The 16,054-nt window shown below is 37.4% G+C and overlaps 1 protein-coding gene across 4 annotated transcripts in view; it reads left to right on the top strand.

The window, feature by feature from the left end:
- asic2 (acid-sensing (proton-gated) ion channel 2) overlaps positions 1-16,054 on the top strand; it is a 437,935-nt gene that overhangs the window by 393,551 nt on the left and 28,330 nt on the right. For all 4 annotated transcript variants that reach the window (XM_084425638.1, XM_084425639.1, XM_084425640.1 and 1 more), the window contains one exon: positions 2,007-2,134. In XM_084425638.1, coding sequence (XP_084281764.1) covers positions 2,007-2,134 — 128 coding nt within the window. The remainder of the gene's footprint in view (positions 1-2,006; positions 2,135-16,054) is intronic.

Below are 16,054 nucleotides of genomic sequence, written 5' to 3'. Positions count from 1 at the left end.
CCGGCGGCATTAACTCTGAAGTCACGTTTGATCTCGAGGGATTTTGCAAGATTTCCCGTCTGACCTGGGAATGCTCGGGAGTCAAACCGGTTCGTGTGTGATGTGTTGATTTTGCCGTGTGGCTGCGCACCACACACTGTATGACCAAAACTGTTAGACCCGTGATATTTTATCGCCGTGTGTGGGGTCTCTCAGGTTTGGAAAATCAGCCGACAATTTTAAAATCGTCCCGTGTGAAACAGGCTTAATGCTGGGTACACTCCAAAAGATTTTTCACATCTTATAAGATTTTCAAAATGTGATAGACCACAAACATGAGGACAAAAAATCCTAGATTTAAGCATTTTGCTCCTATAGTGTGTGGTGTGCCATGATGTGACAAAGACAGCACACCACACACGAACAGATTTTCAACCAGAGTCTCGACTGTGAACACAGGAAATCTCGCGAAATCTCGCGAGACTTCAGAATAAGCATAGCGGATGATATGCAGGAAAAAATTGCGATTGTTTTTGGAATGATTTTCACAGAAAATTCACGTGAAAAAAACCATTGTAGATTGTACCCACCAGGCACCATTATATATAACCTTTTATACAGAAATATATTCAATCTTTATTGTCTTAACAATATTTTTTGTTAATTATTACAAAATATATTTTTTTTATTGGATGTATTGTCTCTTTAGAAAAAGTTATTTAATCCCTCTATAGAACCTCACTGAACCCTTAACACTCAGCTTCCTGCAAGTGTGTGTGTGTGAGAATGACCGTGTCTTCCATCATCTCGCTTTCTGATTGGATATTGTTTTGTTTCACGTGATAATCTCCAGAACAGGCGCACGTTTGTCCTCGGGGTTCCCCCCACACATTAGGATTTCTGATTGTAAATATTAAACATGTTGAATATTTACGATTCGCGATTGGGCGTTCTTCCGAGCAGGTTCGGACACTCTTAACACACCTCACACCAAGGGAAAATCTGATAAGATAATCTGTTGAACCATCAAGATAATATAGCTAGGATTGTCGGAAGGGGGGAAATCAGCCCAAAATCAACCCGATTATCTTTTGGTGTGTACCCAGCATTAATTAAGTATACAATTTTGAACCAACTCTAACCACACAATTCAGTACACAAAAATAATAGACTAGTGTCAGTAAAAAAAACATTAACAATGTTACAAAAGATTTCTATTTCAAATAAATGCTGTTCTTTTGAACTTTCTATTAATCAAACAATAATGAAAACAATGTATCATGGTGTCTAAAAAAACATTAAGCAGCACAACGGTTTTCAACATTGATAATAATAAGAAATGTTTCTTGGGCAGCAAATCAGCATATTATTATGATTTCTGAAGGATCATGTGACACTGAAGACTGGCATAATGATGCTCAAAATTCAGGTTTGCCATCACAGGAATAAATTACATTTTAAAATGGATTAAAATAGAAAACCACATTGAGTCTTGCTTGTGTCATCAGGTTCTGCATTAAATAAATAAATAAATAAATAAAAAACACTTATCATGCATAGTCTAGGCCTAAATAAATGGTGTATTTTGTTTAAAATAATTTTGAGAATGACCCACTTGTTATTACTCAAAGTTCTTGCTGCATGTACTCTCAGATGAAGCCCATCTTTAGACAGAGTAATTAATGCCTGTAGAAGTGACATTGTGTGTAAAACCCTGATATGGAGATGTTTGTGTGTGTGTGTTATGCAAATTACTAACGGTGAGCATGCAATAGTTCATTTTAGAATAATCTGTATTACAACAAGGGTACAAACAAATATGTATGCGCCAAACTTGTTGTTAATATGACATTTTTTGTAAAAAAAAATAAAGCTGGTCACCAGCTGAATCAGTTTAGGTGGTCTAGGCAACTTTTCAAAGCATTAAAGATGCAAATGTGTTCATTCAACACTACTTTTGCTTAACTCCATTGTACTCTGTTGAAGCACTACTAATCTTTTAATTTCTCACTCTTTCTCTATGTTAGAAGAGACAGCCTTTGAGGCAGGAGTGAGGGTGCAGATCCACAGTCAGGCGGAGCCGCCCTTCGTACATGAGCTGGGCTTTGGAGTCGCTCCAGGCTTTCAGACCTTCGTGGCTACCCAGGAGCAGAGAGTAAGTGAGCTTTGACCTTACCTCAGACCCGCCTCCATCTCTCATTGCCACCACTATGTATTTGTCCTCATCATATTTATCTCATTTATAACTGGTATTAACATCCATAGGGTTATACTTTCACAAGAGCTTGGTGCTAGTAGCGGTATTCAAACCACATTCGAAAGTAGTCAGAAACAGATGCCACCCCATCTTATTGGTAGTGTAAATGCTAATGCATCCTGATGCATCACACACAACAGCAAAGAACCACTGAGTCACCAAACCAAAACAAGATCACCCAGGTTAATGAATGTGACCGTTTTATCCATATCAATGTGTTCAGGCTCCTTATTGCTCCACGTTTGTATTCTGTTTCACGTGCAATGTTTGTATTTCGTCAACCTCTTCAGAGTGCTCAATCTTAAAAACCCCTGGTGGTGAAAATCAAACTTTTAATGTTGTTTATATGTCTATGTGGTGTTTTTAATATGCTTTAAGACAAACCATGTGCCATCAGTCAACACCATTGCTGAGTATTTTCTCCTTAAAACTGCAGTGAAAAAAAGACAGTCTCAAAAACACGGTTTGAAATCGCTGGTGTTTCTGACATCACAAATATGTTGTAACCATTACTGTCAACGTGTGGGCGTACATTGGGTACATTTAGCAATATATTATGAATATGATGTATGTTATCATATACATGTTATGATTAACTATATGCCTTTCGCCACTGACGATCTAAGTTGTTCAAAGCGTTTCTAAGGATACTGATTTTTAGAAGGCAGCTGTCTAACTCTGAGATGGTGAACGGCAACATGGTTTGTGTAACATTAGCAACACATTATTAGCTGTTTGATAACATAGACAAGCAAAATGCTAATCATATCAATTACCGTTGTGTGTCCGACGTTGTAGAGAGTGATACATAAAACGCATCACGATTCTGATACATCGTATTGTAGACGACCCTGTATAATTCACTCTTCCACTTCTTCTGAATCACTTTCTGGTTCAAGCAAATATGGCTGAATTAAACCAGTATTTCCACTTGCCAACGTGCAGCGTTTAATACAGAAAAGTTGACTGAGTGTATCAGGTATTCTGAGCTGGTGTGATTGAGTGGAGGCGGAGACCGATTTGCATATTTATGGGTCTACGTTTAAATATGTCATTTTGGTGATCAAAGATGAGTTTTAAAGGATAAAATTATTGATTACACTGGGATTTTAAGAGACCATTAAATGGTGTGTGTGTGTGTGTGTGTGTGTGTGTGTGTGTGTGTGTGTGTGTGTGTGTGTGTGTGTGTGTGTGTGTGTGTGTGTGTGTGCAAGTGTGCGTGTGTGAGGTGAGGTGAGAGTCTGTGCATAGTGCATACCATAGAATTTTTTGAAGCCCTTTTACTTAGAAATTGACTACTCACTATGACATCTACTCCACTTATATCTACTCCACTTATTTTTAGTTATTCTATTGGGTTTTGTGCTCTCCACTTTGTTTTAATTTGTCTTTGTTGTGCTGATGCTGTGAAGCTGTAATATCTCTGTGACCTTGCTGGGCAGTTTGACGACCGTTTGTTTGCAATCATTTTCACTGAGTCAGAGTTTCACCACAGTGAGCGGAAAGCAAGCCGTATATGATTTGCATCGTTAATAATGGTTGGTTTAAAGGTGCATTTAGTATTTTAGTGCTAATTTAAAAAGTTTTACACATTAAGAAATATTCTGTTGTTTTGTGAAGAGTCATCTGAATGGTGTACATTCACTTGCGATGAAGACTGTACTTATAATACTTTACTATAAAAACTGTTTTAATTATGTATGACGCAGGTCAACCCCCTTAATATAAACGTCAGAGAAAATTCCTCATGCTCAATGGCTGCTGCCACTGTAGATACTCTAGCGTAGTGTAGTTTGGTGACTAATGGACTACAGTGTGAAACAAATATTTTTCAAAGTTGTAAATAAAACTTGATTGGAGTACATTTTACAAAACATCTTCCTATTTCAAAATGTCATGTTTAATTCAATGTGCTACTTGCCATTTCTTTGTAATTAATTGTGAAATTTACTAGCAATTTCTTGTTGCTAAATTTCTAAAGATTTAAATCGTACACCAATTTTTTCAGTGTATACATACACTTATTATTGTGCTTTACCAGCAGAGACAATGGGTGAATGTATAGCTGTAGGACCAGAAAAGCTCTAAAGCCAGAAAACAGAAAGATTGAGGAAAAAAAGGTAAGGAAATTGTGACATTTACATAAAACTCAGAGACATCATGCTGATCCGCATCAATAGATGGCAGTGCTGCATCTAATGTCATTGTGGTATTGGTACATAAAGTACACAAAGAAGTGATGCTAACAGCTAAAAAAACTACTGAATGCACCTTTAATTAGGGTTGCCAACCATTCCGTCCATCAAAAGTCCATCAGAATCGTCCATCAATAAAGCGTTCTGTATGAAAGCCATACGGAAATTAACGAAATGTAGTTTGTCCCATTCATGAAGGCGTACGCATATGGACGTAAAATAATGCCAAATGTTTTTTAAACAAAAAAGCCTGTTGAATTGCAATACTTGAAAAAAATAGGCATTGCATTAACCATGCTTTCATTTTAATGCATTGTATGTATCAACGTGGTTGAATATTTAAGCTGTAAATATTTCAATTCAAAACATTTCAAACACATTTTCATTATTAAAAATTCAATAATCCATATTCACCTTTCATATTTCACTTCACTTCCCTAAACTGACAAAATTGTTTGATTTGCGAACATAGCCATTCGCGGAACGCTTTAAGACCCTGCAGTATATAAAGATATACACCGTAAGCACATGAAAATGTACAGGATAGTATGAATGACCCAACTGGTTGAGTAATGATGATTCTTTTTAAACAATGAAAGTCACAGAACAAGATGCCACATCACATTTCAGGTTACTACAAGTTTATTTGGTGCTTCCTTGTTGCTGATTGTGCTTATGGATGATTACTGGTTTTGTTTAATTGTGCTAATTGTTATGTTTAGGTGGCTGTTAAACTGAAATACAGGCTAATGACAGTGTGCTAGTAATCTCAGTCCTCTAGTTAATTGCATTTGTCTGGTCATGGCAACCCCATTAGTGTTTAAAGCTGTTTTGGATGATACATATGCAGCTGGTGTTTCTGTCAGAGGTTTTACAGTCTTCACCCTCCCTGCTGTTATCTGAGAGTGTAAAGCCTTGTTTATACTTCAACTGGCTCCGCAGCTCGAGTCTCCGCTGCCTGTGCGCGCACCTCCCCAAACGGACGAGGCGTTTATATTCGACGCGCTCACCGTTGTACTATTCTGTGAAACGTCAGGGGGCGACTCAAGTAATTGTCATCTTAGCCATCAGGAATCAACGGTGAGAAGAAGAAAGGTCCACACCGTGACAGTGTTTATTTTAGTACATCACAACCAATATCACACTACAAAAAGAATCTGAGATTATTACTTGTGACATTAGAACAAAATATATGGAAATATATTTTGGATATAAACATATGTATGTAGGCTATACAACTAAATTAACAATCTCTTAAATATTTTCTAATTTCACTAAACATTTCATTAAGTTTCGTGGACATTTTATAATACATGGACCTTTATTTTTATTAGAATGGCTTATGTCTGCCATAGGCTCATTTTGTAAATGTAAGCAACTATTTTAAGACGCACAAATTGGGTGCCGGGTGCCATTACAAAAGCAAGACATGTATTTCTGAACCAGCCAGAGGCAATAAATCCAGGGCGAAAGAATATAGGCAGACGGCAGAAATGCACAATCCCAACAATCCCATTAATTCTAGTGTATTGTTTTGAATGGAGGTGGAAAGGTTTTCCATGGCGATGTACTCTATTAATAGCCTGACTACGTCAGACTTCGTACTTCCGCTCAATTTCAGTTCGCTTCTGTGCTCAGTCTGAGATAGCGACCGTTTTCCCCGTTTTCCTTCCGGCCTCAAAACAGCCGGCCAATCAACGAACAGAGGGCGGGCTGAGAGCCGTGACGTAGACGCTGATTGTACCGTGGATGCGTAGATTTACTTCACATAATCAGCAAAAGTCGTTCACAGCCATGTTCACTCCGGTATTTCGCTCGATGGTTTTGTTTTCGCATCATACATGTGTTTACAGTGGAAGTTAGATGCGGCTGAGCATGCGCATAACCAAACGTTATGTGATTGGTTTACGGGTAACCAATGATTTTAAACTTTAGACAAGCGCCCCCCCACGAGAAAGAAAACGCTTTTCAATTACGCCCTTCCAGATTCTGTCTACGAAGCAAAGTGAAGTAGCAGAGTTTGGTATTACCAGGCTACTCTATTAATACGTTTTTCCAAGATGTAATATGTATGGTGTTCCTTGATTTCCAGGTCATGAGGATAGTTTTCTTGGCGATAGAGCCACTTAATAGAGTAATTGACCATTTCTATTGTTTAAATTAATTATGGATATGTCACCTAATATACAGAGGGAAGGAGACACTGGGATGTGACATCCCATAAGGTTGGATAGTGAGTCAGTAACGGTTTCCCAAAATCTTTTAATTGAGGTGCAATACCAAATGGCATGAACATAGATGTCTGGGGTATTTTGTGTACAATGTGAGCGGGTTTCAGAAGTAAATCCCATTTTAAATAATTTTTGTCATTATATTGTATGAGTTGCAGGTTGCCATTTTTCGTCATGAAGTAGATATTTTTGCAGATTTGTGTTCAGAAACCGGCATCGGGAGTAATGGATAGGTCTGATTCCCATATAGCAGTTGGTAGGCTTAATGTGTTATCTGATTTTAATATCATTCTGTATATTTGGGATATTAGTTTTTTGAAGAGGATACATTAATTAACTCTGAAATTGAGGGCGGAAGGTCTAGGTGAATCCATTCCCGTGGTGGAAATGTGGTGCATCCAGTCCTAGTGTTTTTGGTTTCTGTAGGGTAGTCAATTAAATCATTGGGGTCTAATTTTTCCTGTAGAGTTTGATAGTGATTAAATCTAGCGATTTAAACCAGGCGAGGGTGGGTTTTGAAGGTATCATTGTAAATAAATAGTTTAATTTAGTAAGTATAGTCATTTTAATTATTGATATTCTACCCATAATGGATAGTGGTAAGTTCATCCAGCGTTGAAGATCATCATCTATTGTTTTAAGTAATGGAGTAAAGTTGAGTCCAAACAGCTCTGACAGCCTGGGGGAAATGTTAATACCTAAATATGTGATGTAACTGGTGCATAGAGGGATAGGTAGTGTCTGGGATGTCACATCCAAGCTGTTGGAATGTAATGAAAGGATAACAGATATACTCCAGTTGATTGAGTATTCAGAAATATTTGAGAATCAATGAGTTTGATTGTTTCTTGTAATGATGATGAGGGGTCTTGCAAATACAGTAGTATATCATCAGCGTAAAGACTAATTGTATGGTGTATTTTTGGTGTTTGAGTTCCTTTAATGGTGAATAGTGAAGGGGAGAGTGGGCATCCTTGTGTAGTCCCCCCGGTGCAGTGTGAAGCTATGTGATGTTAGTCCATTTGTGATGACAGTGGCTGAAGGTGAAGTATACAGAATTTTGATCCAGTTAATGAATGACTCCCCAAAACCAACTTCTCCAATGTGGAAAACAGGAATTTCCAGTTGACTCTATCAAAGGCTTTTCTGCATCGAGAGTAGCTATAATGGTTTTGTCTTTTTGAATTGATGAGTAATACATTAAAGGAGTCATAACCTAGTATTACATTGGATACCTACTGCTGTATTATAGTCTTTCAGGCCCTTCTAAAAAAGAAAAGTGGAAAAAAAATAAACACAGACCTACTTTTACCCTTATTTCTGAAGGCATTATTGTCTCGCGAGATCAATGCGATGTTTTGGCTGTCGTGGACGCTCATTTTAATAATGCAAATGAGGGGCGCGTTGATTGGTTGAAGGAAGGAGGGGGGTTGACACGCAGGTAACTTCAGCATCATTACAAACTGACATCATGGCGCAAGTGGTGAATGAACCCGACTCGGCCGCGACCTACGGGATTCAACCCTTCATGTTTGAGCCGGACTCTGAACCAGAGCTGGAAAGGGAAGATGTAGAGTTGTTGGATGGACGTCTACATCAAGATGTCTCTGAATGGTAAAGATAATCATTTTGACTGAGACATACATTAACATCGGTAACGAGCTAAAACGTTTGTTGCTATTTTCTCCCACATAGGTTTACCTTTTATTTAATGTCGATTACATTAACGGAGATGTAGTCTACTTATTTTATCAGCTTACAGTGGTTATTGAGATGAGACGTTTACTATCATGATGGCACCTTTTCCCAAACGGAGCTTCGAGGCCAACTTCGCCTGATATTGCCCCAAATTTGTAAATGATTCAGGTGTAAAATGTTTAGCGCACACACATAACGATACGCCAGTTGAAAGGGTTGTTGGGACAGCGTCATTAAAAATGAATTTCATCCACTGGTCCCTGATAGTTTCGTCCGATTTTGGGAGATAAAACACATTTACATGTTTTTTATGGCAATCAACCACAGAGCAAGTCCGGTGTGCACTCGGTTTCTCCATCTTTCTCGACTGAACTGAATATGAGGGGGAGAGGGGAAGTGCGGGCTTCCTGCTGCGGTGTCCATATATGGTATATCCTACTACCTCATGATGTCCAGAGGGAGCTGAAATCAAAATCTCGTATTTGAGTGCGCGTGCACGCGTGCTGGTTTATTTACCCTGAGGTAAACAAACGCTTCACTTTTAAATATCGGCTTCCCGGCCAGTGTATAATCGTTAGTCGATCATAACATACATTGATTCTCGTGGAAAAGTGAAAATTGCAGGTTATGACTCCTTTAAGTTAAAAAGTCTGAGTGTGTTAGTGGAAGCGAGTCTACCTTTAATGAAACCGGTTTGATCTGGATAGATTGTAGATGGTGTGACTTATTCTATTCTATGGGCTAGTGCTTTGGTGATGATTTTAATGTCTACATTGATTAGGGAGATCGGACGATAGCTTGACGGTAATGTTGGGTCTTTATTGGGTTTGAGAAGGAGTGAAATTGTGGCAGTGTTCATGTTATCCAGTAGTTTTGATCTTTGTTTTGATTCATTTATCATTCGGATAAAAAGTGGTGATAAAATGGACCAAAATTGTCTGTAGAACTCAGCAGGGAATCCATCAGGACCTGGTGCTTTATTGTTCGGCTTGAGTTTTAGGGCATTAATAAGTTCATGTTCTGTTATGGGAGATTCAAGAGTATTTATCTGAAGTTTACTGAGTTGAGGCGGATTAATACTGTTGAGAAATGAATTGATGTCTTTCTGATTTGGGTCTTTTTCTGAGGAATATAATTTACTGTCATTTTTTTTTTAAAGACTTGTTTCATTTCTTCCGGTGAGTTGGTGGACTTCCCTGCTGTGTTTATAATAACTGGTATTGTTGTTTTGTTCCTTATTTTGTTTGATTTGATTTGCCAAATATTTACCAGATTTGTTACAGTGGTGAAAGTCTTCTTGTCTTAGCCTATGTATTAGGAATTGGGTACTGTATGTTTATTGATTAATTCATTTAATTTAAATGTATATTTTCTTAATTGATCCTGTGTTTCTTCTGTTGGGTTATTTATGTTAATGTCTTCTAGTTGTTTGATTTTTTTTTTGTTCCAGATCTACTTCTTGTTCCTTTTCTTTCTTTCTTTTTTTTTGTAAATGGAGAATGAAATAATTTTTCCTCTTTGTACTGCTTTTCCTGCTTCCCACAAAAGAGATTGGGATGATTCTGGAGTGTCATTCATCTCTAGATAGCATGCCCACTCTCTTTTAAAGTAACTGCAAATTCAGGGTCTTTTAGAAGACATGTGTTAAATTGCCATCTGGTAATGGGTTTATGTGGACTGGTTCTATTCCATTTTAATGTTACCGGGGCATGATCACTAATGACTATTGGATGGATCTTTGATACAGACATATTTGATATGATAGAATTACAGGGGAGAAAGAAATTAATGTGGTGGATTGGAGAGAAAAATGAATATTCTTTAACATTTGGATGCTGTAGACGCCATAGCTATCGCCAATACCAAGATCACTCATGAACTGTTTTATGGTTTCTGTAGATTGCAAAATGTATTTATTGCCTGAACTGTTAGATCTATCTATTGTTGGGTCTAGAACTGTGTTGAAATCACCTGCTATTATGACTGGACAGTTAGAAAAGTTTGAAATGGAGGAAAAAAATATCTGGAAAAAATATGGGTCATCTGTGTTTGGACCATATAGATTGCCAATTGTAATTGGGCTATTATTAATAGAAATGTTTATGATAATGAATCGTTCCTCGGGGTTTATAACAGTGGTGTTATGAACAAATGAGATTTTTTTACTTATTAAAATGCATACTCTTCTTTGTTTTGTGTTGTAGTGAGCCGAGAATAAATGGTTGTACTTTGATGATTTAATTTTTTTATGATCTGATTCTGATAGATGTGTTTCTTGTAGAAGGCATGTCAGCTTGTAATTTATTTAGAGGATTCAAAACTTTGATCTTCTTTGTCTGAGAACCAAATCAACGAACATTCCAGGTTACAAAAGTAATAGATGACATGTTTTAGTGAAAATTAAACATAAACGTATATTAATGTGTTGGCCTGTTAGTACTGTACATGTGTGAGTGTATGAGTTTGAGCAGGTATGGCAGTGCATATGTGTGTGTGCATAAGGCAATGTTGTTGGGAGATTAACATACACAAGTGACTCAATGTATACATCAGAAAACAACAACAACAACATTTTTTAAATACATACATAGGGTGGAACATGGGGAGGAGGGGCACGAGACCTATAGGTGCTAAAATACGAGCACATCTAAGAGAGAGAAAAAAAGAGAGAATGAAAGAAAGAGAGAGAGTTTAGTTACATTTGTGATTATGGCAGTTATTGATTCTGGGATGGAAGAGAAGTGTTCAGAAAAGCCATGGGGTAATGTCCTTATCGCAATATAACTGTCCAGCTATATAGTTTATCCACTGTAATGATTTCCTTCGTTTATTTTATAGTGAGGTCTCGCGTTACTCAGCCATCGTCAACTGCAAGCGGTTCTATGGGCAGCCATAGACTTCCATCTATATATATATATATACAGTGCTATGCATAAGTTTAGACACCCATACTAAAGTTGACTAAAAAGAGGAATAAAAAATCATCTTTTGGAAACTGACCTTAATGCCTTAATTAAAAAAATTAGGAAAAATCCAACCTTTAAGGACACCAATTTTCTTTGTGAATGAATAATGCATCGTAAATAAATAAATGTTCTTCCTTAAAATACAGGGTGCATAAGTTTGGACACCCCTATGTTAAATTCCCATAGAGGCAGGCAGATTTTTATTTTTAAATGCCAGTTACTTAATCGATCCAGGATACTATGCATCCTGATAAAGTTCCCTTGGCCTTTGGAATTAAAATAGCCCCACATCATCACATAGCCTTCACCATACCTAGAGATTGGCATGGTTTTATTTCAGTTAGCCTAATAGCTAGTTTGATTTGCATTGAGAGATGATCTTATGGAAAGTACCCCATGCCAATCTCTAGGTATGGTGAAGGCTATGTGATGATGTGGGGCTATTTTAATTCCAAAGGCCAGGGGAACTTTATCAGGATGCATAGTATCCTAATTTTTTTTTTACAAAAAATACTTAAAAATAAAAATCTGCCTGCCTCTATGGGAATTTAACATAGGGGGGGTCCAAACTTATGCACCCTGTATTTTAAGGAAGAACATTTATTTATTTACGATACATTATTCATTCACAAAGAAAATTGGTGTCCTTAAAGGTTGGATTTTTCCAAATTTTTTAAATTAAGGCATTAAGTTCAATTTCCAAAAGATGATTTTTTATTCCTCTTTTTAGTCAACTTTAGCATGGGTGTCTAAACTTATGCATAGCACTGTATATATATATCTTTATACAAGTCCAGGCAGCACATGCTGCAGCAAAATGTATAATTATTACAGAGCTTTCTGCAAGATTAAATGAGCGGAAAATATAAAAAAAAAACTTAAAACTGTTTACCGTTGTCCCTGGAAATCTTCTACACTACTAATACAGGGCTTAAAGTACTCCGGCCAGGGGCCGGATTTCCGGCTTGAGGGCAGGTCCGGCATCCGGCGCAGGCAAAATTTATTTATCAGGCTGCAAATTACAGTCGGAGGCACTTTCGGCGTGGACGCGCTTGTAAAAAACTAGCGCGTCGCACCGTGTCGCTACCATCTTAGCCAGGAAGTCACCTGTGGGAGAAAAAAAAACAATCCGTCCGCTCAGTTTATAAACCGTACTCACGAATTCTCAAACTGTTCCCTCGGTTTAACAAATCGTGCCCACGGATTAATAAACCGTACCCACGAGTTTCTAATCCGCGCTCTCAGATTTGTAAACCGTGCCTTCAGTTTTTGCAATCTGTACCCACAAATTCATAAACCGTGCCCACGCTTTCGCAATCCGTTCCCACGGGTTTGTAATCTGGACTCACGGATTTGTGGCTCACTCTCATTTTAGAAGAACACGTTGTTAATGAATCTTATTGTATATTGTTTTATTGAATATTAAGTACATCAAATTGACATACGTCTGCATGCTTAAAGTGATTCTCAATTGTAGCGGGTATGGGTGGAATATACGATTTAATATGAATGACGTGCATCAAAATCTTTTGTTTATTTGTGATAATCTTAGCACTTTATTATTATTTTCTAACCTGTATTATGACTGATATTTGACGAATTGTTTTGTTAATTTTTTTGTACGTTTTGGACAAAAGCGTCTTCTAAATATGTAGCCTAAAATTTAATAATAATAATAATTATTATTATTATTATTATTTGAGTTATAAATGAACTATAAACGAGTTCACTTAGTAATACAGTAATATGTTTGTCATCAAATCATTTATCAATGCTTTATTATTATAGGCTATAACCTAACCTTTTACAGTTTTGGATAAAATAGGCCTACATTTTTTGCATAATTTTTGCTTAAAAATAAAACATTCATAAATTATTTTATGATAAACATATTACTGTCTTAAGTGAACACATTTATAGTTATTAACACAAATAATAATAATAATTATTATTATTATTACATTTTAGGCTACATATTTAGAAGACGCTTTTGAGCGTGAATTGCGTTGAGTTCTGTGAATTTTTTATATAATCTTTCATGTTACGAGTTTGACAGTATATGGTATGATTCTTCAGCTAGCAGTTGTGGAAAAGACATAACGAGAAAGACTACATGTCGCCTATGTGACGTCACCCCATAAAGTTGACTTACCCGTGGTTTTCGCCAACCTCAACGATTTTGTCCTCTCCCTGAAAGAAGGCGGTGAAGTGCACCAAAGACACAGTCATGTTTAGCGGGATCCGTGAGCTAGTGTCCGTGTGCGAATGGTGGTGACGTTTCAAACGCGTCGAAAGCAGCGAAGAGTTGTAGTCCACAAAGTGCTCTCACACAAAGTCTAACCGTATCAAACTTCTACCCGCTAAATTGTAGCATTCTTCACATGAAAGATTATATAAAAAATTCACAGACAACATATGTTCACATTCATGGCACAATTCAAACGGGACCAGAAAATAATTATTTTCTCCCATTCACTTGCATTGACGATTTTTCAACTTAGAGGTCCAGCGGGGTTAGCGAAGGGGGCGGGACTTACCAGCTCTATATAGATCAGTGGACACGACAGATCCCTAGCGGCAGGTGAACCGATCATCTCTAGCTAGTAAATAAACACGAATGAACAATGTTTAAAGATACAGTACAACTTACCGAAATGTATATTCCTCATACATAATATCGACCAATCAATCAAACAAAGGGGTCAATAAAACAGCTGGAGAACAATTATGTCACATTACATTTACCTCAGGAAAGCCATTTGATGACCATAATATAGGCTATAGCACGGTAGTTGGCTAGAAAAAAAGAGCTATAGAGAGTATTTTGCTAAATATGTGTACTATATTACACATTTATTATATTTTTACTTATATCATTAAATAAAGTTGTTATTATAATAAAAACGCATTATATATCTCTCAGTATGTTTACAGCATTAGGTGAGTTGTTATTTTCTTAAGAAAAATTAATGCCTATCTTGTGTAGCCTACCTAATATTTATCCAAATGAGTCAATATTAAATCAAATCACAATAATTGAATTGAATTGAAAACCAGAAATTGTACCATGTAGCCTAGGCTAAACATTGTAACATGTCACTAAGCCTAATAAAATTCAGTTTAGTTACTAAAATGTTTCGACAATCACAATACACTTATTGTGATGCAATACATTTTTTTACATCCCCCCCGCCGCCATAAATCTCACTCCAAGCAAAACTCAAAAGTTGGCATCTATGTAGCTTGTACACACGCAATATGGAGAATGGAGTTGTTATTTTCTTGACACAGTATGCCTAGTACTATTTTGGCACAATAGTTGTTAATGCGTTGAAAATATGACTGTGCTGTTGCTCATAGAATTGGTTAATAGAAAAAACAGGCTTGGTAAAAGTCCTGGTTGAGCCACAGAAAGTTCAGGCTCAGGATTTTTTTTTTCACTTTAAGCCCTGTACTACATGTCTCTTGTTGCACTCCACAATCTTTGATCTCACTTGATAAAATAATTTGAAGTCAAATCTAATCATGTCCATTTCATGTAGAACAGCTAAATTATTCCTGACCTATTGTTACTGACACAGAGACAAACTCCATGGTTCCCTCTTCTGGCCATCACAGGGCTCCCTTACCCGAATATTGACTGTTTCATATGCACACTACGGTTCCCTCTTCCGGCCATCACAGGGCTCCCTTACCCGAATATTGACTGTTTCATATGCACACTACATTTCCCATCAGCCCTGTACCTGGCACTGATCACATTGCCCAGCTTTAGCCTGTCTACTGGTCTATTTAAACTGTCTCTTTCCCATCCCTCTTTGCGAGGTCTTGTTTTACTACGGTTGACATTTCTGAGCGTTCATTCCTGTTTTTGCCGGCCTGTTGTGACCCTGTTTGTACATCGGAGGGATGGGCAAATTAAGCCTTATGAAGCACCGAGGCTTTCCCCTGAATGTTTCGGGAAAAGATTCGAAGCATCAAGAGTGTCGAAAACAGCGCCATCTTGTGGCAGGTCAAATTTATAGCAGCCATGTTTATGAGCAGCTGAGCGCCGTTGTTTTATCCATTAAGCACAAATAAAAGCCTGACAACGCTACATGTTCAGTTTTCTGATAATATAATTCACATATTAAAGTGTGGCAATAAAATAAATGTAACAATTATATTAATACTAATTATAAAAATACCAACAGAGTTGCTTGATGCAAGTAAATGTTGGTCTAATTATGTAATGGTTTCTATGCTGTTTATGTGTCAGAATATATGATCATGTAACATAGGCTATAGGCTTATTTATATTTTACATTTTTTATTTTATTTTAAAAATGTTTCTCTGAATGCAATACGCGCTCTGGCATGGAGCTTCTTGAGAAATTGCGCCACAAACTCGATACGCGCTTCACGAAGCTTCAGTGTCAAATGTAACATCAGTAGTACATCGTTTATGATTCGCTGCTGGCTGCCTTTTGGATTATCTGCATTGTCTCTGGTTTGTGACTGTTCTCCGCCTGCCCTGACCCTCGCCTACACACGATCCAGCGGCTGTGTCCCATTTGACTGCAGCGTTTTCTGCCCAGGCTAGTCTCGCAGTACATCAACACCAGCTGAATTGCCTTACATCACTCATGGAGGAGTTAGTGAAAGCCATCCAAAGTCTCCACGCTTCTCCAACAGAGATTGCCACTACACAATCCAACGCCGCCATTACACACGCTTCAGAGGCGCCAT

This window comes from Rutilus rutilus (genome assembly GCF_951802725.1).
Source record: "Rutilus rutilus genome assembly, chromosome: 1".
Classification (NCBI taxonomy): Eukaryota; Metazoa; Chordata; class Actinopteri; order Cypriniformes; family Leuciscidae; genus Rutilus; species Rutilus rutilus.
Note: the sequence above shows the minus strand (reverse complement) of the source record. Positions and strands in the feature narration are given on the sequence as shown.